Source organism: Perca fluviatilis, chromosome 6 (genome assembly GCF_010015445.1).
Source record: "Perca fluviatilis chromosome 6, GENO_Pfluv_1.0, whole genome shotgun sequence".
Classification (NCBI taxonomy): domain Eukaryota; kingdom Metazoa; phylum Chordata; class Actinopteri; order Perciformes; family Percidae; genus Perca; species Perca fluviatilis.
In genome coordinates, this window is record NC_053117.1 from 19,339,522 (window position 1) to 19,363,015 (window position 23,494).

Below are 23,494 nucleotides of genomic sequence, written 5' to 3' on the forward strand. Positions count from 1 at the left end.
TGAGAGGACAAAAGCCTCACTCGTACATTCATGAAGCTCCTAAAGGCCTGTCTGTGTGCAAGCTGCTGAATCTTTCTGCAGAAGAACTAATAAACCTCAGTAGGTGATGAGCTTTGATGATCAGGCAGTCAGTACAACTGATTGTTAGATGTGTGTTTAAGGGCTCTGGTTGGCAGGGCTAACTGGCCTCTTAGCATGAGAGCTCTGGTTTATTTTCACTGGGAGAGTATCACTGAAGGAATGAGCTTGGCCCAGTAATAATGCAGCCTGCGTGTGTGTCACGTGCACTTTCTCTCACGCAAAACTCTACACAAGAGCACATGTGCACACACACACACACACACACACACACACACACACACACACACCTCAGTTTGTAGAGCAAGAGGTGCAGCTGCAGTCCTGGTCACTGTGCCCTTGGCACTCAATCTGGTGGCCCCAGCTGAGCTCAAGTGGGTTTTAAAAGGCCAATAATAATAGCTTTGAAATAAGGCTCCCATAATGATAATATAATAATATAATAGTGAGAGCAGGTTGTTAATGCTTTTGCAAAATCCAAATCGAAAATGTTGCGGTTTCCCCCTTCTGTCCTGTTCACACTTGGCATAAATGTATCTCTGGTGCTGAGTCAGTGTCAGAGTCACAAACTGTTCCAAGGAAAGCTACCATTCACTCTCTTTCTGTCTGCATTGTCATATATCACTTTTTTTTTTATCTGAAGTTCTATCCAGTATGCAAAAAGTCTTCATCATATGTACTTTTTTCATCTTTCCGCAATTTCTCCAAGGAAATGAAATATAATCACACAAGATAACTCAATACACATTTGAGACACGTTAAACACCACATGTGAACTGCATTTTGTCTCAGCTGGATCTGGACGCTGTTTGGAGACAAGTCTGACAGCCAGCATAGTATTGATGACTTATACAATGAATATTTCAACAAACTTAAGCTAGTGGTCGGTTTACTCACCTTAGTGTTTTTCATTTATTCCAGTAGCGAGTGAAGTGAAGCAGAGGAAACACAGGGGAGAAACTCCTGTCAGGGTTTTATCTAGGGCCCACCGGGCGACGTGTGGCTTGGCAGACCTATTGCTCAGATTTCGGCAAACAGTTTCATCGGCCTGTCTAACCTAGCCCCCAGCTACATGCTTAGAAACACTGTAAGAGACTTTTGGATGGCTTCAGAGCTCCAATAATTCAGTCTGAAATAAGTTTTCTGCTAAATCTGATTTGCTTTTCAGAGGCTGTTATCACTGCCAGTCCTGCTGCTTCAAGATACCTTTATACTCAATATGCAATGCATATAATGATGTACTTGATCATAAACAATCATAACATAAACGTCTGAATACACGTTGTGTGTGTGTGTGTGTGTGTGTGTGTGTGTGTGTGTGTGTGTGTGTGTGTGTGTGTGTGTGTGTGTGTGTGTGTGTGTGTGTGTGTTAGACAGAGCTGATGTCAGGACAGCCTCTGGCCCGCTGAACTCTCTGTGGGGGTATTTCTCTAGTGAAGAGCTCTGACTCAGTCGCTGATTAGGGCCCAGTGCAACATGGGGGCAAAAGGTCAAATACATTCACACATTTCTTTGACACCCCCCCCCCCCCATTAGCAATTAGCCCACTGAGAGCAAAGAGCGGATACAATGATCCACGTCCGTCAGGGGTCATTCATTAACTGTGATGATGTTATTTTTGGCCAAGAGAGCGATGGATCACACTCTAGGCATCCGAATCATCCTCTTTCTCCAGGCCTTAAACTCAGCCTGCATGCACACACACGCACACACACACACACGCACACGCACACACACACACACACACGCACGCGCGCACACAGTGTAGTTAACAGAAGAAAAGAGGGGTCTTGCAGGATTTTAAATTTGTTGTTGCAAGACAGAGATAGAGAGAGTGTGTGAGAGGTGTGTGGGAGACAGTTGTCCTTGCGCCAAAGCCGGGTTAATGCTTCATACGATAGCTGGAGTGTGGGTGAGGGGATCTTGGCGCTTGAATGTTCTTTACTCTAGCCCCCTTTTGTAATTGAATGCAGCCATCTACATGAGCCAAGCTCCAGAGAAAACGTCCCTGGCATGTGCATGTACGCACACACCTCAGTCTCTTTGTCTCCGCAGTCCTTCCCATGCGGACTGAAGTGCGCTGCAGACGAGTGAAGAGCTAAAACAAAGTGTGTGTTCTCCACGTCCATTGTTATCAAAATGTGGGAGAGTTTTCTACAATCTAGAGCGCATGCCATAGCATATCACTCTCAGGTCTTACATGGTTTAAATCCATCTACACTTGTATTCCTCTGAGAAATACCCAGAACCCAAAACAGTGAAATCATGAGCACAGAGGTTGAGGAGGGGGAATTATTGAAGCGGTCTCAATTTACCTTAAACCATGTGTTCTGTGTACTTTTCATACTCCATCCTTTCCCCTCTCTCTCCCTCTTTGGGTAATCGCTAAACCTGTTATGCTTTCCTGTCTTAAGCGTTTGTTTTTCTTTGTGACAATAAGCTCTTCATTTTCCTTTGCTGGGTCTGCTGTGGATAGAGATAGATCATTACATCCGATGTTACAATAAGGGAGGCCGTTTAAGAAGAATACCGCCCTCTTGCTCCAACTTGGTGCTGCAGGTGCTATTTCGTGGCTTCTTTTAGTATAGCACTTGGCGTTGACCGTGGCTGCTGGCCGCTGACTGGGAAAGACGTGCTTCCTGGTGGCTAATGAGGTGCTGAACCCAGCCTCTTGTTTGTATCAGGAGCACCTGGGCCGACCAGAGCCAGACCAGGCCAGACAAAAGAGTCAGTCTAGCATTTCCACAAAGGTCTGCCCATTCAAAACATCCAGAACCCATGGACACAAACTCCCACACTTCATAAAATGAAGGCAAGACAGAATGCAAGCCGAGACTGCCCATTCTCTCTGCACAAGGAAACTATTGTTTGTCTTTACACTCTCTGCTCTCTGAGGCTTTTGTGATATTATACTCTATAAAGAAACAAGGCAAAAGGAAAGGAGCTTGGCAAAGACACAGCATGCACACTGTTTGTCTCTCACAAAAGTTGCAACAATCTCTGGTGATTTCCATTTCTGTCTTCTCTACACCCTGTTAACTTATTGTCATCTCTTTCTGGCTAATAGTAAGAAGACCAAGTTGATTTCTGGTATCTTCCACAGTGAAACATCTTCACACAACACACAGCACAGTGTAACTTCATATCATTGGAATGATGACAACGTTAAACACAAAATGACATATTGCCCCCTATTAAGGAGTATTTAGAAGTTTGATCAGTTAAACTGTTTTATTGTCACTATTTCTTTAGGCTCAGTTGTTTTTCTGTTGCTGCCTGTCCATACCTTGACCTTTTTAATTTTTTTTCTACAATATCTGCGCATGGCATAAATTAATTGAGGCTCAAAAAAAATAAAAAAAAAAAAGAGAAGGGATAGTTAATAAATATTTTTTTTTTTTTTTGGGGGTTTTTTTTTTTTTAAAAATTTTTTTTCTTCTCATTGGTCTTGTTTCCAGCTCTCTCTGCATTAGGGAAACACTACTTTCTACTGTTCCTACTACTTCAATCCTCCAATATAGCTGTAATTCCTAGTATATTGTATTTGCATCATGTTTCACACGTTTGTCAGTCAGTCAACTAGGAAAATAGTGAAAAATGCCCATCATAATTTTCCAGAACCCTGGTTGGCATCTTCAGATGTCTCGTTTTTGTCTAACCAACGGTCTAAAACTCAAAGATTTTTAAACTTTTGGTGTTTTTGCCTCCTCTCCGCTCTCATGTGACCAGCATTATCAAAAACAGTTGATTTCCATTTGATTTAGTGGAGAGCCAAGTATTGTGGGCATCAAACAATTGAATAGATCTAGGGGAGAATTTGAAACTGTGATTCCCAGCATTTGATTGCCATTTTGCGTATGATGGTAAATGGACTGCACTAATATAGCACTACCTTAACAGACAAAGCGCACAATTTGCAATGAATATGAATAAAAATTGAAATTTCTTTTTTCTTTCTGTATCTTTATCTTATGTTACAGATGCAGGGAACCAGCTTGTAGCTCAAGAGGCAGTGAGGAAATCATCCACGCTTCGCCGCCCGCCCACACGCACAGGAGAGCCAATCTCTAGTAAGAGCTGTGAACATGTTACTGCTTTGACTATACAGCACAATAGCAAATATAAACTACATATTTAAGTTCCTGATTCCTGAAGGCAAAGCAAACATGTTTTTATTCTCTAGATTGTCTCAACTGCAGTCGAATCACAGCTTTGACTGACCGGCTGAGCTCACTGGAAGCGAAGGTACTGTAGTCATTCAGACACAGTATCTGAATCACTGGGAAATATAATACATAAAACAAGCATATTGGCTAATTGCCCACACTTGTTTTATGTCTTCCTGTACCAGGTCCAATTACTTACTGTCCCAGCCTCCATATCACATCGCCACCTTCAGGGTAAAGGAGCAACTGCACCAGAGGCCTCATTACTGATGGGGGCTGTGCCCACTCAGGGAGCTCCTGGTGAGCAGGGACCTGCAGGTAGGTATATCATGCTGTCATGCATGAATAGGTTTTAGGTTAAAAAAAAAAGACTGCATATTTCTATTAAGTTGAGTCTAGGGTTTTGTGTTTTGATAATTTAGTCAGAAATCACTCCTTGCAGCTTTTCTTAGCCGTCTACCTGCTTGCCTCTGCTCATATCTTATTTCCTCCACTACATACACACTCATTTCCTTTAGCAAAAGTTAAGCCCAGTTGTCTGCGCTGCTCACTTTCAGTGCTCTGTGGCTGTGTGGAAAGCGAACATTTCTCTTTCTCTCTCTGTCCTCTTCTGGAGTCGAGCCCAGCACTGTTAGAGTTCACTAACCCTGTCAGAAGACCTTTAAAAAGTTATATTAAAATGTGTTTAGCCAAATGTTGTACCCACTTATAGCCACTATGTGAAGGAATTTTATGTGATTATAGAATCTTTCAAATTACTTTGATGATGGCAGAAGTTTTGTAGAAAAATGAGACAGTCCTTGTGATAAATGGGTGCTGCTGTCTATGGCTGTGTGCAAAATCCCACCCTCATTCACTACCGTCTATAGAATAAACACATAGTTTTAGACTTTGTCAAAACCTGGTGCACCTACGATGCAGCTTGACCACCGACAGTTCGGTCAGTGATTTGGGTGTATTATGCTAGTAGCTGCTAATTTAGCCTTTTGGCTGCTAGCCTCAAGCAGAGATGAGGAGCCAGCTACAGAGGTCTGGTAAACTCGCTTCTTTCTAACTCCACACCAACACATTTATTTTATTTTTAAACTTGTAGTCTTCAGACACAACCAACTCTGACTCAAGTGTTATCACTTGAGGTAATTTTATCAGACTTCACACAACACAAAGGGCTTTATACAGCTTTTTTTTCTTTCTTTTTTTTTTTAACTTATGCCATATAATTCAACCAGCCATCCATTGGCTGTCCTGTTTTGTCAGTTCTGTCTTTTTCCCATCTCACTTCCCTCTGTTTTTCTGTTGCGTTTTATGTGTTATGTGTTACACCCCCCTGCCCTTATATGGATCCAGGGTCTCACTAAAACAGGGTCACGGTGGGGCAACCCTTAATGCACTGAATGTAACATACTGTGTATATAAAATATATTGCAAAAAAAGAAATCCATTGAGTCAAAATTAATCAATGGCTCCTTTAAAAACTACAAAAATATCTTTTCTTAATTATTGAAAATATTATTATAGTATTTTGGAACTGAAATTTAAATCAGACCTAACAATGACTTAGACAGTAATGAGAAGTCTTTTTGCTCTATTACTTAGAATTTAGAGAGTTTCACCCCATCCCGCCGTGGATTTCAAACAACCTCTTCTCCAGGTGGTTTGAGCCCAGATTCTTTCATAGAGCCACACCTCTCAATTAAGCCATCTCTCTGTTTTCATTACAGGTCCTCAGGGTGAAAAGGGGAGAGATGGCCTTCCTGGCAAAGAAGGTAAATTGTAACCATAGTTGCCTTTCAATCCATGTAAAACCATTTAAGATGTAAACCAGTTAAGGCTTCGTGATTACTCGTCATGACTGTTTCTTACTCTTAGGGAAGCCAGGGTCTCGAGGGCTGCCAGGTCCCAGTGGGCCTCGGGGGGAGGCCGGGACAAGGGGCCCATCTGGAAGCCCTGGTTTGAAGGGATCCTCGGGACCTGCAGGTAAGATAGGACTGAAAGTAGAGATAGACACAGCTCGCTGTTAGCAGACAGTTGTGAGCTGAGAGAAACAAATGAACCTTTTCGTAGTAGTTGTTGACACAGTTTGTCATGAAGCACTTGTTTGTGTCATTGGGAGAGACAGAGGGAGTTGCAGGGCAGTTGTATACTTGCCTCTCTACTTAAGCTATTGTCTGTAGAACAAGACATTTGAATGGCTCACTGTTGACCAAATACCTGTGGAAACAACAGTGGACAAAACGGAGAGATCGCTAACAAATGACTGATCTGTGATGTCCTGCTGCAGAGTTTATCTTTCTTTTAAACCACTGGGTCAACCCACAGACCCTCCAGTGGTAAATGCTGGAGCGTTCCAGTGGCCTGCTGGTAACTTTCTGGAATTTGGGTATTTTGTCCGTTGGCCTTTAAAATCATATGTTTCTAAAAGTGCTGTTTCAGTGGGCAGCAAAAGCATTTGTTTTCAGACTACATAAAAACTCCCCAACATGTGCTGCTGCTGCTCACGAACCAGAATCATAAATCTGCTCTATGTATTCAGACCTTATGTACAAATAATAAATGAGCTGTTGGGGAAAAAGTAAATCCACAGGCAGCTATGACTTGAATGATGACCGAGTAAATGGCGGCATAAGTTTGTCGCAACATCTGCTCTGGCTATAGGCTGTTATTTCTCTGCTCTGGATCATGAAGGGAGTGCCTCTCCTCTCAGGCTAACATACGACCCCTGCTCTGTGCCTGGTGCTGGGTAAAGATGAGATTTAGAGCAAAAGTTAAACTACAAACCCACTTTCCGAGAAGCTCCATGTGACTTCAATCTGAAATGAACATGAGCTATATATACACAAATCCCAGGTCCTTATGATTTCCATATGCCTTTGGTGTTATTGTTTTTTCTATCTCCATTACCATATAAGTACCCAAAACCAGATCTATGTCTTGCATCCGAAGCTCTGTTTTCTTGCAGATTTTTTTCATTTTAAAAAGAAAGATAAACACAGGACTGGAATATGTCCAATGTCATGGAAAATCTAGACAAATATGTTTTTGATCCAGAGGTTCTTGGAAAGATGGGAGAAAAGTGTACTTGTGTTGTTAGGAGTGATGTTGTATATTATGATGAATCCTGAGAAGAGAGTTGTTTTACAAACTTTGACGCAGTATCCCCCGGCATCTCCAGGGAACCATTATTCTGCAGAAAAAAATGAAAATTGTTTCCCCCCCCAATATGTCACATATACTCTAAAGGGCCACGTTGATTGGCCATTTCAACCACTATGTCGCAGATTGTAGCTTGGAGACCCCTGCGCAGCCAAAACCCAGACGGTCATGCTGCAGTGTTTATCAAAGCTAAGTGAAAACGGCCCACAGAGGTGTCAAATCAGAGCTATAATAACATTACCTTGCAAAGCAGTAATTAGTGGACTGTCATTGTCAGTTGCATCAGCACATAAACAGAGAGGTGGTGAGTCTGGGTCTTTTAGAGGGCAAGAGGTGGTGTTTAAGGGGCAGCATTACCTCAGTAGAGTCCAAACAATGAGGTCAGATGTAGTTGTGGTGGTACGTTTTTCCGCCTTCAAAAAAAAAAAGGCTGGGGGAGGAGAAGGAACACTTTAACTGACCGGCCCATATGGACCACTTACAGGCTGTTACTCATACACATACATGTCCAAAAGCCAGTGGTGTTTATGCAGGGAGCCTTTCATTTGCTATGAACCAGTGTGCCAGTAACACTTTGCAGAGTTTAATGGTGTTTATTTGAGTTTTCCCATGTCACTGAGTCAGTTCCAGCACTGCACCATTAGAGACCCTCCTTCTGTTAATTACAGAGAAACAAAGTCGGCCAGTTCATACACTTCTCCTCCGTATAGTTGCTGAAATTATGCCACATATGCACATACATACATGCACACATATAGAGGCACACACACACTCCTGCCTGACACTATTATGTTGTATCATTCAGCACTTTAATCTATTGTCATAGTTTATCCTCCTATCATCGCATCACCCTCATTTATAATTACCAGTCTGCTGTTGTGATGTGTCTCTCCAGAAGAAATGTTATGATCATATGACATACCTCTGAAGTACAGTATGTCTGTCCCCACAGTGATATTTCTGTCATTCCTTTCTCTCAGGCCCCCGTGGTCCTCCAGGCCTTCCCGGAGAGAGGGGTCTACCAGGCCCGCCTGGCCCTCCAGGGCCTCCAGCTCCAGCCAGTGCCCACATCCCAGAACCAGACCACAGTAAGACCCTGGACAACTAACAGACTTCATACAGTCACCATGACACAAATTCATGGTCGACGTAGTTAGCTTTAGGCATGGGAGTGGGGATTGGTTAGGGTTAGGGTAAGAATACTAGGGTAAGCCAATCAGAGGCAGAATAAGGCAGAATAAGACAGGCCAAGAGGCACGTCCTTTGACGTAGACACGTATGGCGGATCTGATCTAGCATCTACCGCCAAAACCTGGCACCTACATTACTCACAATGCAACTCGACCTCCGACAGTTTGTATGTAGATTCAGGAGTGTTATGCTAGTAACAGATAATGTAGCCTTGAGCTGTTAGCCTCAAGCAGAGATGAGGAGCGAGCTACAGAAGTCTGGTAACTGTAAGCTCACTTCTTTCTAACTCCACACTCTCTTTTTTAATTTTCAAACTTGTAGTCTTTAGCCCCAAACGACGCTGACTCAAGTGACATCATTTGAGGCAATTTATCAGTGCCACAAAAGGCTTTATAAAACTTTCATATATACAATAGTACTCCCCAAGACCTGTAGACAGACTTTAATGTGTAAAAACAGCCATGAACCCACCACAAGCATGTACTCAAAATCAATTAAAGCCTTTGTTCTCAGACTGGGTGATGTAGGTTTTAGAGGCTTCTAGCTGCAAACTGCTGATATTCATATCTTTAGCAGCCTCGTGATTTCTCTTGCTGTGCAAGAGCTCTCATAAGTTGTAGGACTGCTGATATACAAAAGAAACAAGGAGAATGAGAAACAGACAGGATGGTGGTAATCCTTTAACCGCTACTACTTATTGTCTACCAGCCAAGTAGAACAGAATCAAAGAGTATTAAATGGAGGCAGAGACAGTCTGACATTGACTCAGACTTCACATGCTGAGATGAGAACCTGTCCATCACTGATGTCACTCAACAACTTCCAGATGTAGGCCGCTCAGAGGGGGAGTGTGAGAGACAGATGGGGGCCTGCGTCGGCTCTTTCAAGGTCATCGTATCTGCGGGTTTATGTGGATTCAGTGGTAAAATAAAGTATGCAGCGCACAGATTTGTTAGCTCTGGGTTCCTGTGTGGAGAAAGCTGTGAGGACGTTGAGGTTGGTATGATGATTTCCGAGACTGCAAGATATTTTTTTTTCACATCAAAGTAACAGTAGGGGACGTGCTGAGCTTCCTTTGGAAAACACTGGCTTATTTGGCTTTTACGTTTGCATCAGGAGGTTGGAATTCCCTTCTGCTGAACAGGAGAGGGTTCCTAAACCAGCAGCCAGAAAGTAGAGAGGAGGAGCAATGTTGTTTAAAGATCTAATTTCAGTGTTTGTAAGTGCTCCCACGCGTTTTTTTATGTCACGTTAAGCAGCAGATCCAAGTGCGTTCTTTATAGGAAATGATATGTGAAGAGAGAGACACAGAGGAACAGCCCTCTTTTGGATGTCACCTCTGGCCGTGATCTGCTAGCGGTGTGCAACGTTCTGGCAGCTGGAGGATGTTTCAGCCCTCCTCCTACTCCTCCTCCTCCTCTCTGTGTCTCCTGTCTAATGCTGCGATTGGATCTGTGTTTCCTGTCAGTGTAAAATGACCCAATGACCGCACACTTCCTCTAATACTCACACGTTCACCACCCTCTTCCTCTTGTAGACTCATTTAGTTGTAGACGTCCATTCAGTGTTGCCACACAGTGGATATAGAACGTTTTTTTATGCAGTATTACATTCCTTTTTCTATGAAGATGAAACACAGTGGTTTTGAACACATTTAAGTGTAGTTTACTAACCTGTTGAAGTTTGAGTATTTGTTTGGAAATACTGCCCTCTGGAGGCTACTCTAATATAATAAAGAGGGCCTTCATTGCCCTGAGTCAAGCTTCACAGTCAGCAGCATCAACACAGATTGCTTTGTGCACAGCATTCACACAAGTGCCTTTCTAGGTGCTTATTACAGCAAGAGTCATACAGCAAAAGTAAAACATCACACACTGAAAGACTTGGATCACTATTTTTCACAAGATCATATTCATTTATAATCAAACAGGCTTCTTCAGGTACACTTGTTAGGAAGCACTTTCTCTCAGCCTATATTATTACTAAAACCATGGACCTAAACCTAAAGATCACCATCAATAAATGTAACCAAAATTTGGTGGGTGGAGCTTGTTGGAGCATCACATAAATTACTGCATATACCCATAATACAAACCTGCATTTACAAAGAGAGTAACATTAGATTTTCATGTTATGGCAGTGCACTTTAGATTTGTTGACAATCATTGAAAACAATTACTAAAACCCCACCAGGTCTGAGTCCCAATGATTCCCTTAAATGCAAAACACAAACAAAATAAAATATTAAAAAAATACATTTGTAATGCAGTAATCCACAACTTGTACAGTAATGCAAACTAAAGTAGTTCCCATTAAATTCACATTTTGTTTCAACTCTAGGTCGTGGAAAAGACCCCTTTTTCAGCAACACTTTCCATGACTCACGAGGGTTGCCTGTTCCAGGACCTCAGGGTCCCCCTGGGCCTATCGGTGAGTGTTTATCACTAATGTTTATCCCTTGTGTGTGTGTGTGTGGGTGTGTGTGCGTGTGTGCGTGGGTGTGTGTAAAACCCCAACCCTGCACTGAAAGAAGCAAATATCTTAAATGAAAAAATCTTACATACAAAAATACTCATTTTATAGTCTCATTTTGACTCTGTCAGAAAAATGTAGGCTCAGTTTTTGTGATTTTATATGCAAGATATGCATATTCCAGGTGACCAAACACAAATATCCTTAAAAGTTGAGTCCACACACTAAAAGTTACTCAGCTTAAAGTTACAAACTCGAAGATCTCTGTTTCATTCTCTTTGGCGATAAGCGGTAATTGCGAGACTGGGAAAAACGGTAAGCCACTTCACACACAAGTGAGTTGGAAAAGCGAGTCTGTTGCCTATCCGCTCTGGCGGGTGATAATGCACTAACTACATACACTACATATACACTAACTGGGCGCCGCTTGTGATTTTCCCCGGTATTTCCACAGATCCCAGTTTGTAATATTGGAAATACTTTCACCCGTGGGCCATAGGCTCAATCACCATTGTGTTACCTAATTTAGCGATAGATAGGGACTTAACAGACATTCATTTAAGGGGTAGTCTATATCCTCAACGTTCCACTTCCAGGATTGCTCCGTTGCCTCATTTAGGCTGGATATCCTTTGCCTTGGGCTTCCTTTGTTTTGGCATTTTAAACTCTGGTTGATTTATGAGGACTATGGTTAACCTTTTCTCAGATCTCTGCAGGGTAAATCCAGACAGCTGGCTAGACTATCTGTCCAATCAGAGTTTTCTAAAACAACTTTTGAACGTACACGTTCCACCAAAACAAGTTCCTTCCCGAGGGAATTTTGCAGCGGCACCACGGCTTTTCCCGGTACTTAGCACCGTCCAAGACAATTGTGATTGGTTTAAAGAAAGGCCAATAAACCAGAGCACGTTTTTCTCCCATCCCGGAATGCTGTGTGGACTAGCCAGACCCTCCTCCGCAGTGCTGTGGAGGAAGGTCTGGCAATGAAGGGGAGACACTGCAGGTGAATAGGGAAAATAGTTTAAATTATAGATTACCATGAAACGTTCTCAGTTGATTACTTACATTAAGACAATAATGTTTTGTATTACAAGTTTTCAGAAATCTTATGTTAAAATATGCAAATTAGTCATTATCTTGAGAAAAATGCACTAATTTGCATACATTTCCAGATCAGAAATGTGAACTTTGGATAAAGTAAGGTTCAAAATTCTTGTTTCATTTTGATGACATATTAGAGTCAAAGGTTTTTACAGAAGGGATTTTGGATATCTCTTATATCTAAAATCCCCTCTGTAAAAAAACTTTTATTTATTATTTACTTTTATTTATAACTCATTAAATACTGTCAACAGCCATAAAAAAAATCCATTTTTATGTTTTGTAGGTATAAAATAGTGTATAAATCAGACTATGAATGATATATGAACAAACCACTCTGTAATATGTAAATCAGGCATTATCTAATGCTAACCTTTGGTGAATTTAGGAGAAATTTACAGGCACAATTAGTATGGTAAAATAAACACCTAAATGTGTATTTTGAATGTTTTTTTTCCCCCAATAGTCTGAAAGAAGACCTGTTATGGAAGCAAAATAGCCCAAAAATTGTGAATTGAAAAATTAGGTTTTTGCCTGTAGTGTGAGATTATTACTTTAATAAAGTCAAAAAGTCACCTAAAGGTGCTGACCATATTTCAGGTTGAGCTCAGTGCTTATCCAGGAAAAACCCAATTAAAAACCAGCACCGCCTCCACCCAGAGGGTGAACGCGTTTGGTGCTAATATGAATCTTTCTATCTATTACGCAGGTCCACCAGGTCCCAAAGGCCCAGTAGGACCTCCTGGCCCATCAGGACAGAATGTAAGCTCACTCCCAGCATAGTCGTGCACTTACTGAGTTTAGCACTGTCAGATGTGTTGCAGTACAAATTCATCATTGTCATTTATAATTTCCTTCCTGACTCAATACAGGGGAAATCTGGAGCCCCTGGAACGCAGGGCCCTGTGGGGCCAAAGGGAGAACGTGGGGAGAGGGTGAGTACACTCCCAGATGATGATATTCAGTAGGTTTTCTTCATTTACTCTACATCCTTAAACAACATGCCTTTGGGGTTTTTTCAGGGTCCTTTAGGTTACCCAGGAGAGAGGGGCTTCAGAGGCGAGCCGGTAAGTCATCTCCACCCTGCTGCCTTGATGATTAGTAAACAAGCGTATGGGGGGAAACATCAACACATGTCTTAGCTGGTTATATTACTGTAAACTACGCTAACCAGCAGCACTACAAATCACACTGACCAGTGACAACATGGGGAGAATGAGCTCATTCTGTCTGGGTAAACTGCTGCACTGCTTTCATTAATGTTTTGAAGTCAACTTTGTTCTGTTGGTAATATTTCTTCGCAGGGATCAGCGGGTCCCAAGGGAGAGCCAGGAGAGAAGGGCTTGCCGGTAAGAAAGTAGTTGGTGGTAGTTCACAGTTCACATGGTGACACAGGACCTAGACAGGAGGGGTTAACCTTTAGTTAGAAGATTTAACAAATAAACTTAAGATTCCTTTGTTGAACATTAAATATGTTCTCTGTGTCTGTCTGTCTAACCCTTATTTTTCTTTTACCTCTCTCATTTTACAAGAGCAATCTAAATGTAAGCTATTTTTTATTTATTTATGTCATTTCGTGTTCACTTTGCAATGCAATGAATCTATTCTGTAACCTAAATCAAGTCTAACCATGACCCACATCTCAGGGTCTGGTTATGATCTACAACCACCATGTTTATGGCTGCGATTGGCCACAAATTGGTGTACATCTCTTTTTCTGTCAAGTCCACACTTTTCTCCCAGTCGATAGTCATAAAGTGTTTTACATTTGTTGTTTCTGTTGATTATATATGTGATTTTAGCTGTCGATCTGTCTGTAATTTTGTGTGTGAAGTCTTTTTGTGTTAATGTGTTTTTGTTTTTGTTGGTCCTTGGGGTGTGCTCTGGACTGCTGTCCCCTGTCACGACACTGTCCTCTTGACCCTAAAGCTGTCTTGACTCCCTCTGCAAGCTACTGTCCCCATGGCTACCTTTCACAGTCACCTTTACAGCATCTGACTTTGGCATATACATGGAAATATACAAAACACAAGAAGCAATGTCGATCTTGTAACGACACCAGGCACCAGCTCTCTGACTGAGTGAAATAATGTAGAATATAGTAAAAATCCCTCTAAAAGCAAAGTTTTGACAATTTTCTTTGAATTTGACTGTAATTGTTTGATTTTACGGACTTCAAAATGTTTCAATGAACCGCAAAGCAAATGTGCAAAATGTATATGCCAAATCCCTCCATATGTGTCAGTGGTGGGTCCTGTTGGGTTTAGAAGTGTTGTGCTCTGATGTGAGTGGAGTGGATACAGCTATCCTCCTCTTTTACCCCACAATGCAACCTTGCATGATTTCACCTTTAAGTACCACATAAACTTTCTTTCCTGGATGTGAAAATTAACTACAGAATGCATCTAATGACTGAAATAACACAGTGTCGTTGAAACAGAAATAAGGCAAAGTAGCTCTGAATTTGAAAAGTTTTTTGGGGGGATTAATTCTCTATTAACAAGACAAAGAGTCTCTGGCCATGCTAGTTGCTCTGTTAGGCTATGCTGCAATGTCAGTATGCTAACATGTTCAAAATGACAATGTTAACTGCTAATGATTAGCAGATATGTTTACCATGTTCGCCATCTTAGCATCTGCTAATTAACACTAGACACAAAGTACAGCTGAGGCTGATGGGAATGTCTTTAGTTTTGCTAATGTATTAGTATGTGACCTGATGATGGCACTAGAACAGAAAGATCACAACATCACAATTCATCCTGACCATCCATAGCAACATTTCAGTCTGAACCAAAGTGGTTATTAAAAAGAAAAGTAATCAGGCCTAATTGTATGAATCAGTAAAACTTTGCCTTTTTTCTTCACACATGAAGTATGCCATTGGTTTGTGTTACTAATCAGAGCAGTTCTCTCACCTGGGCACCTAAAAGCTATTCTCTGCATGCCTTCTTTTGTGATGGTGATGCTTTCAGCTGCCTCTGTCTGCTTTACTTCTCTTGTTCATCTCCTCTTTTCATTTTTGAAGGTTTGACTCATGAAGCCATTGCCTTATCCTTTCACAAAAGACAAATACATTAGATTTTAGTGTAAATCTATACCGGCTTCGTTCTGTCAGGTAACATTGTGACCACAGCGTTAAGAATGAAAGCTGTGGTGCGGAAAATACTCACCTGGCTTAACTGCTACCCAACAAAAGGAATGCAGATGGCATGATCAAATCTAAATCCTGGGAGAGTGTAATCCAGTTGTGTTATGTCACCAATATCGGGCTGGTCTGTGCATGCTGATGTTGCCCAGCCCAGCATGGCAGAGATTGACTTCATATAGCAGCATGGCCAGAGAATGAGGGAGATACAGAAAAATACAGGGAACAGATATGTCTGAGAGTGCTGGGCAGACGTGTGGACTGTATTAACCTTCTAACTGCTGAATTGTATTGAGAGGAAAATGACTTGCATCTTGGCGAGCAGTTCTTTGGCTTGTGCTCCTTACCTTGACGGCTGTATCTATCTTCACAGGGGGACGGAATACATCAGATCAGAGAGGCGCTGAAGATCTTAGCCGAGAGGGTTTTAATCCTTGAGACTATGATCGGTATTCATGGTGAGTAGGAGGCCTGAGGCAGGGTCAGCTTTAGGCAGGGGTCAAAGGTGGGGGGGGCAAAAACTCCCACCGTACCTCACTGCTGGGACAGGGAGTGGGAACAGTCGCGAGCAGCCCCAGGACTCAGGCTGGTGTTTCCACCCCCTCACACAGTCCCCCCTGTCACTGCTCTCTAATAGGACATTAGCTTGCAGATGTTCCACGACTTGCAGGCAGACCTTGAGCTTCTGGCTCGCAGGGTGACGCTTCTGGAGGCTATCATCTGGCCAGGTAACGCTGAGACATCCTCACCCACAGCTCTGCCGGCCCTCACTGACCTTTTTGACAAGTTCTAGAAAGTCTTGATCGGGTGTTAGAGGCATTCAATTACCACTTGTTACTGAACTGCTGAATGTTGATCTAGTCACTGAAAAGCAGATGTATTCTTATGGATGAATTGTTTTGGTTGTAGCACAGATATTACTTTAAAGGCCCTGAAATCTATTTACTCAATCACATGACTTACTTCACATGATATATTTCTGTATTTGTGCATTTGTTCTGTGTGCTTCTGACTGGTTGATGTCACAAACTTCCAAGCACCGATCAGGATTAAGCAACATTTTAATCAAAATTCAGATGACGGTTTACTTGTTTGTTTGCACTGTCAATCAAATGTGATCAAACCACACCCACACAGTTCTGCTGAAGCACATTAATAAACTCAACACATTAAATGAATAATACAGATAGATTGTTTTTAACTTCAACTTTGATTGTTGTTATTTGGTCATGAATGTTATTAAGAAAAACTAGGATTTGAAACTTGAAAAAGTTTTCAGGGGCTTTAATCTTTTGTATAATAATCATGCTTTGTAGATTAATGTGTACCGATGGATGTGAAGTATGTTAATCTAGCCAGTAGTGCTGTAATTATTAGTCATTGAAATAAATCAAATGACAGAAAATAAATCGGGCACAATTTTGATAATCAATGAATTGTTTAAGTCATATATCCTGCAAAAATGCCAAAATATCTGGTTTTGGTTTTTTAAATCTGAGGATTTGCTGCTTTGTATCCTTGAAATTTTATATCTTTGAATTTTATAGACGAGACAATTAATCTAAAGAGGTAAAATATAGACAAATTTATACAATAATATTTAAATAATCACTGCAGCCCTACTAGCCAGATGCACGTCCTTTACAGCAGAAGGATTTGATAAATCCCTCAAACATTCTGACTAGTCAGTTGATTCATAATTTTGATATAAAAACTGGGCAACTGGTGTCCTAAATAAGAACCCACTCATGACACCTCCAGGTTAACAGCTACATCAGAGTAGACTTGGATTAGGACTACAGAGTGCACATGACCACACACACTGATGGACAGGGAGGCCCCGTTCCAACTGCTGTCTTTCTTCAACAGAGCCTGATCTAGGGTCTGGGGATGGACCGTTTGGCACAGCCTCCCCTAGTTTCTACAGAGATAAGCGAGCAGGTGCGCTTCCATATCGACTTGCTTCTCCTCTGTCCTCCAACACCAAGGTTCGAGGGAAGTAGCTCCCCCGCTCACCCTGAGGATCACAGGCTGGGTTGACTCCCCCTCCTATAGGTCTCATCGGCACTCAACAGCTTTAGACCTTATCTGATACGCTCTCTGGGCTTTACCGTAAGATTTAGGATGGGGAACACCTCAGGGAAACTCCACTGATACTCCACAATGCCCTCCATCTGGAACCTGAGAACTAGTTTGACCCCCCACCCATCGCCATAACCAAACATTTATCTTTACATAACACACCCAGCAGCTCCTTCTGTGTCTCATTTCTTTGGCTACAGAAGTAAAGCCTCAGAATAAAGATGTTTACTATTTGAAAAAAAGGAAAATTGGAATCTTCTGTGGTGCTCCTTGAGCTACAAACAGTTCTGGACAATAAGGGTAATTTAGAGTTATCAATTAAAGGAGGAATCAGATGTGAGAAAATAGACTGGATTTGTGTTTGTACTGCTTTCACAATGTCACTGCAATCTGAAGAGATTCCACTATTTAAGTAAACTGAGCATGTACAGTTTGCAGGACACAAGTACACAAACAAACCTCTTCTTGTATTAATTTTGATGTACTTCTATCTATATTGTTTAACTCAATGTTATGTAGTGCACTAAAAAGATGAAGTCATCTCTACTCTAACTGAGATGTGTTGCTAACAGTGGTTTGTAGTTTTCTGGTGTGTTTTCTCCCCTTCAAGTATACACTGATAAAGTGATTTACTATACAATGGTATATTTACATTTAATATGTGCAAAAAAAAACGTCGGATTTGGTGACATATCAACGGAGGTTGTATCCTGGAAACAAATTATGTTCAAATGAAAGCAACTATGCAAACTGGCTGTCCATTTCAAGACATTTAACAAACACATAGGAAATAGCAAAACCGTTAATGGAACTTGAACATATTTTACCACTGTTAATGGCTTAAACTGTCCTGATGAAAATACTTTTTTTCATCTTATATCAAACTTATTGTGAAACTATTTAAAATGATCAATTGTATCTTATTTTGTATGCTGTTGTGTATCCATTTCATATTTCATTCAACATCTTTTTCTTGCAAATGTGTTACGGTGTTCAGATAATCCTGTTTAGATGATTGGTGTAATAAAATAATGTTCATTGTTTGTTTTTTAACATGTCCCCTGTATTTATTTGTGTTACAACAGTATTCATTAAACGTGATTACAGCATAAGTAAATTACATTCACTCTCTCCAATGTACATTTTATGTGCAGATACAAAAATGGTCTCCAACACAGTCAAGTTTGCATCTACACTTGATTAGATTCCCAGTCATGGCAAAAGAACAACTCAGTTCTTCCTCCCCCTATGAATTCTCATCATTAAATTAGTTCTACAAGTAGCCCACAGGGAAAAACTAATATTAAAGCTCAGCAAAACCCAAGCATAATGTAAGTTCAGTTTACTGCACAAGAGCAAACTGTCCAGGAGTGTGAGGTCGTCTACGTACTCCCCGGCATCAGAGGGCTCTTCCCTTTCGATACCACCACCGCCTGTTCTCCGACGCCGTCATCAATGAGCAGAGAAATGGCGCCATCTAGCTGTTTTGAGGCCGCTAACGCCAGTACAGCTTTCTCTGTGGGGAAGCCCATCTTCTCCAGCTGCTGGAGTCTGAAAGGAAACATTGGTCTTTTAGTAAATATATACTCAAAATCATAAATAAAACTGTATTAGGGAATAATGTGAGAAATCTTACAAACAGCTATTCATTCACAAAAATTGCAACATGATATGATATTACATTATTACTAACCGCAGAGAGGAAACTGATGATTTGGGCACCTCCACTTTAGCATCAGGGTTGTCAGGAGCATCCTGTAATGATGCCAGTATTCCTGCCCTTAGCATTTGTTCCTCCAACCCCTCGGCCTCTGACATTGCAGCAAACTCTTTCATTATCCAGGCAGGCACTGGATCCACCCATGGGTGGGGGTTCAAAACAGATGGATCCCTCATAGGGGGAGCAGCTGCCTGATCTTCAGGCATCATCTGAGAAAGTGATCTAGATCTGTGACAACCGATGAAGTTAAGATGATGAAATCTGCATGCAGGCGGTGAGTGTGAATATTTAGTAAGACTTTTGATGTAAATTAGATGAATCACACCTCTGTGAGGTAGTGTAGGTGGGCAATCTGAACCTGGCTGAAGTGCGAACATACAGCCAATCAGGAATGAAGTCCAAGACCCTGACCTCCTCCAGCTCCTGTAACATCCCAATGAAGGGCTGGTGATCTGAGAGGTACATTAAGTATTTAAAAAAAAGACTTGACAGAGAACCATTGTGTTTATATGGAAATATGCTTCATCATAGATTTGGTGGGGGTGAGCTAACTTCGGCTCAAACCCTCAGCAACAAATCACACACCCAGACTATGGGTCATCTAGACAATTACATTTTAATCACAAGGACTGAGACAAAACATACACAAACATTTCAAGGAATAAACTATTATTAGGAAAGTTATTAGTCATGGTAAATAACTACTGTCAAAAACATTAAAAGGGGATTCATGTAAATGTGTTATCAAACAGGTCCTCTGAATTACTGATAGAGCTGTTCCGATACCGATACGAGTATCGGAATGCTGTAAATAAGAATGCTTTCAAAAATATAAATAATGATTGTTTATTTTTATCAATTTACAAAATGCAAAGTGAAAAATCTAAATCACATCAATATTTAGTGTTACTACCCTTTGCCTTCAAACCAGCATCAATTGTTATAGGTATAGGCAAAAAGTCAGGGATTTTGTAGGATTGTAGTCAGGTGTATGATCAATCAATTATAGTATATAGGTAGTTATACTGCATCAGCAAGGTCTCTCCCAGACAAATATTTCAAAGCAGACTGGTGTTTCAAGATGTGCTGTTCAAGCTCTTTTGAAAAAGCACAAAGAAACGGGCAACGTTGAGGATCGTAGGCGCAGTGGTCAGCCAAGGAAACGTAGCGCAGCAGATGAAAAACACATCAAGCTTATTTCCCTTCGAAATTGGAAGATGTCCAGCAGTGCCATCAGCTCAGAGCTGGCAGAAACCAGTGGGACCCAGGTACACCTATCTACTGTCTGGAGAAGTCTGGCCAGAAGTGGTCTTCATGGAAGAGTTGCAGCCAAAAAGCCATACCCCCGACATAGAAACAAGGCCAAGCGACTCAACTATACACGAAAACATAGGAACTGGGGTGCAGAAAAAATGGCAGCAAGTGCTCTGGACTGATGAGTCAAAATTTGAAATATTTGGCTGTAGCAGAAGGCAGGTTGTTCGCTGAAGGACTGTAGAGCGGTACAATAATGAGTGTCTGCAGGCAACAGTGAAGCATGGTGGAGGTTCCTTGCAAGTTTGGGGCTGCATTTCTGCAAATGGAGTTGGAGATTTGGTCAGGATTAATGGTGTCCTCAATGCTGAGAAATACAGGCAGATACTTATCCATCATGCAATACCATCAGGGAGGCGTATGATTAGCCCCAAATTTATTCTGCAGCAAACATACAGCCAAGGTCATAAAGAACTATCTTCAGCGTAAAGAAGAACAAGAAGTCCTGGAAGTGATGGCATGGCCCCCACAGAGCCCTGATCTCAGCATCATCGAGTCTGTCTGGGATAACATGAAGAGACAGAAGGATTTGAGGAAGCCTACATCCACAGAAGATCTGTGGTTAGTTCTCCAAGATGTTTGGAATAACCTACCAACCGAGTTCCTTCAAAACACTTTGTGCAAGTGTACCTAGAAGAATTGATGCTGTCTTGAATGCAAAGGGTGGTCACACCAAATATTGGTAAAAAAAATGATAACAGAACATCTCTAGTGGCTGATTAGACTTCTGCTAAGATTAAAGTTGGGCTATGCTATGCTGGGAATTATATTAGATCAATCTCTATGTAATAATAAGAATGGAATATGTGTGAGTTGTCTCAAGAATACAAGTTCAACAAAACAGAAAAGGGAGACAGATGTCAAAGTCTGTGCACACAGTCCTCAGTAGAGGTCTAATCAAGCTTCTAAAAACCATAATATGTGTTTGCTGGAAGAATATATTTTGGTCCAAGCATCAAATGACTTTATAAACGGGAAAGGATACAATTGTGTCCGATGAATATTGTGCAGAAGTTAAGCAGGGCAGGGGTCCCGGGCAGCAGCAGCAGACCCATCAGCAGAAGAAGCCAGGGGAGAAACCAGACTGGCAAACACCTCAGCAGCCTCCTCTGTGCCACTTGACGACAATGCGCTGCAAACAGGGCAAGCTGGATTGCAGAGTAACCACAGATCCGACTCGCCTCACCCCCACCGACAAAGAGGACCAGGGTGTAAAGAAGAGGTAATATGGTCATTGTCAGGATGGAGAGGGCGAGGAAGGCGACAGTTCCCCAGCGACGCTCCTGACACGGCCCAACCAACAGCAGGAAAGCAACACTAACCAGCAGAGAGGGCAGCTCATCATGACTGAAAGCATACAGGAACACATCTGAGGGTGAGAAAATGAGTTAGGTGAGAAAATAGTTTTGGTGTGAACACTGAAATATGAGATTTGCATGTAAACCCATTAAGGGCTCATGATACAGTAAGTTACCTCTGACCCTTGGGAAGTCTCCACCTGGACCTAAGCTGAGACTTGCCTGGATGCCAACAGCATACATCAGCAGCATGAGTGTTATCAATAAAGATGTCCCCAGACAGAATCCAGGGCGATCTGATCCAAACCAAAACCATACTGACGATATACGAAGCATTATTTAGCATTAGCTGTAGTTTCTCCACTCACTTGTGCTTTTGTGCCATAATTCTGGTAAAGAAGCATCTGTTTGTAATCATAACGGGCACAAAGTCTTGCAAAAATGAAAGGGGTACAGATATATAACCCTATTTATTTCTCACAATATTGAGTGTGGGAGCTGGAGTCTACGGCATAAATATAAATCCACAACAGTAACGTTAGTATACTGGCTGCAAAAATACTACACAACTTATCTTGTCAAATCCTCTCTGCCACCGATTGTACTCGTACAGCGAGCCTGCGAGTGTAACTGCTATTATAAAATAACTATTTCCTCAATACGCGACTTATACGTGTATTTAAATACGAAAATGAAAACATTCATAGCGCTCTATATACTGCCTATGACATAGATATATCTATGACATCCATTGATATATATAAAAGACATTGATAAAAGATGATAGCGCTATGGATGGATAACCACTTCCGCACTACGTTACGACAGTTGGCAAACTAGAGTAAATGCGTCGTACCCATTGACATAATCGTACCGCCACCTACTGGACCCACTGTCACAGTTAGCATGAACAACTTCACATTGGTACAATAATCCTTTCGGCTTGTCTTGTGAAAACTGAATCATATGACTTCTTCTTGGTCCGTGTACGCTTTCATAATTTGTTTCATCGTTTGAACAACGAAACGAACAAACGGAAATAGAGTGTTTTTTGTTTTTTTTCGATTTTCGTTTCAATTCAAACACGAATAAATGGAAAACATACCCTGACCCGTATTTCCGTTTTTGGTTTCTGATTTCAAAAACGAGAAAAGGGAGAAAACCAAACCCAAATAACAGTCTGATTTCGGTTTTACCAAATTCCTTTTTTTCTTTTCTCCGTTTGAGAGGAGTGTGTGACCCGGAAGTAGAATTTCAAAATAAAAGCCAAGCGAATGTAAGAGAAAGGCCTTTCTGTAACGCTACCTATAGGTTATAACTATTGTTACACCAGTGTAACATTAGAAAAACATGAATAAACTAGGCTGATGACAGCATGTTAGGAACAGTAGTTGATTGCAACTACCTTTGATTGAGGTTTAACATTGTGCATTTATCTATATGTCACATTTCATAAGCGCATTGGGACAATACAGTTCCTACAGTTTAATCTTATTGTGTGTGCAGAGTTGTCACTGTTAGCACTATATAGGTTTTATATTACAGTAATAATGTATTTAATAAGGTTTAACCGTAATAGATCATGTTGTTTCCCATTTCTACCAGCAGGTGGCAGGATGAGTGTATAAATCATAGACTGCATATCTTGTTAACTGTTAGATTGCATGCAGGATATTGATAGAGATGTATTTAATGCTGTTTCTTTTCATTTGGTATGTTTATGGTTTATTGGCAATAGCTATGTACAGCATACTTTGTATGTATATATCTT

At 41.3% G+C, this 23,494-nt stretch overlaps 2 protein-coding genes across 4 annotated transcripts in view; one reads left to right on the forward strand and one right to left on the reverse strand.

The window, feature by feature from the left end:
* Positions 1-17,625, forward strand: part of emid1 (EMI domain containing 1) — a 58,592-nt gene extending 40,967 nt beyond the window's left edge. The window contains exons 4-17 of one of the 3 annotated variants that reach the window (XM_039802285.1): positions 4,059-4,148; positions 4,262-4,323; positions 4,430-4,562; positions 5,966-6,010; positions 6,114-6,221; positions 8,378-8,485; positions 10,929-11,018; positions 12,871-12,923; positions 13,034-13,096; positions 13,184-13,228; positions 13,466-13,510; positions 13,694-13,705; positions 15,683-15,767; positions 17,179-17,625. In XM_039802285.1, coding sequence (XP_039658219.1) covers positions 4,059-4,148; positions 4,262-4,323; positions 4,430-4,562; positions 5,966-6,010; positions 6,114-6,221; positions 8,378-8,485; positions 10,929-11,018; positions 12,871-12,923; positions 13,034-13,096; positions 13,184-13,228; positions 13,466-13,510; positions 13,694-13,705; positions 15,683-15,767; positions 17,179-17,312 — 1,073 coding nt within the window. In that variant the 3' untranslated portion in view covers positions 17,313-17,625. Of the gene's footprint in view, positions 1-4,058; positions 4,149-4,261; positions 4,324-4,429; positions 4,563-5,965; positions 6,011-6,113; positions 6,222-8,377; positions 8,486-10,928; positions 11,019-12,870; positions 12,924-13,033; positions 13,097-13,183; positions 13,229-13,465; positions 13,511-13,693; positions 13,706-15,682; positions 15,768-15,946; positions 16,038-17,178 lie in introns of all 3 variants that reach the window. The other 2 variants (XM_039802286.1, XM_039802287.1) reach the window with 2 other exon arrangements.
* Positions 17,626-18,432: 807 nt separating this feature from the next.
* On the reverse strand, positions 18,433-22,953 carry rhbdd3 (rhomboid domain containing 3). The gene is made up of 5 exons (XM_039802288.1): positions 21,900-22,953; positions 21,411-21,794; positions 19,437-19,563; positions 19,085-19,339; positions 18,433-18,942 (listed from the first exon to the last, which is right to left on the reverse strand). The coding sequence occupies exons 1-5, from the start codon at positions 22,057-22,059 to the stop codon at positions 18,774-18,776; spliced, it is 1,095 nt and encodes a 364-aa protein (XP_039658222.1). The 5' UTR covers positions 22,060-22,953; the 3' UTR covers positions 18,433-18,773.
* Between the last annotated feature and the right edge of the window lie 541 nt (positions 22,954-23,494).

Bases quoted from the DNA above. Each gene is read 5' to 3' on its own strand.
- rhbdd3 (XM_039802288.1), bottom strand. From the start codon at position 22,059: ATGCTTCGTATATCGTCAGTATGGTTTTGGTTTGGATCAGATCGCCCT. The intron at 19,340-19,436 runs GTGTGATTCATC...CGGTTGTCACAG, and splicing joins ACCTACACTACCTCACAGAG to ATCTAGATCACTTTCTCAGA. The intron at 18,943-19,084 runs GTTAGTAATAAT...GTTTCCTTTCAG, and splicing joins TCATCAGTTTCCTCTCTGCG to ACTCCAGCAGCTGGAGAAGA.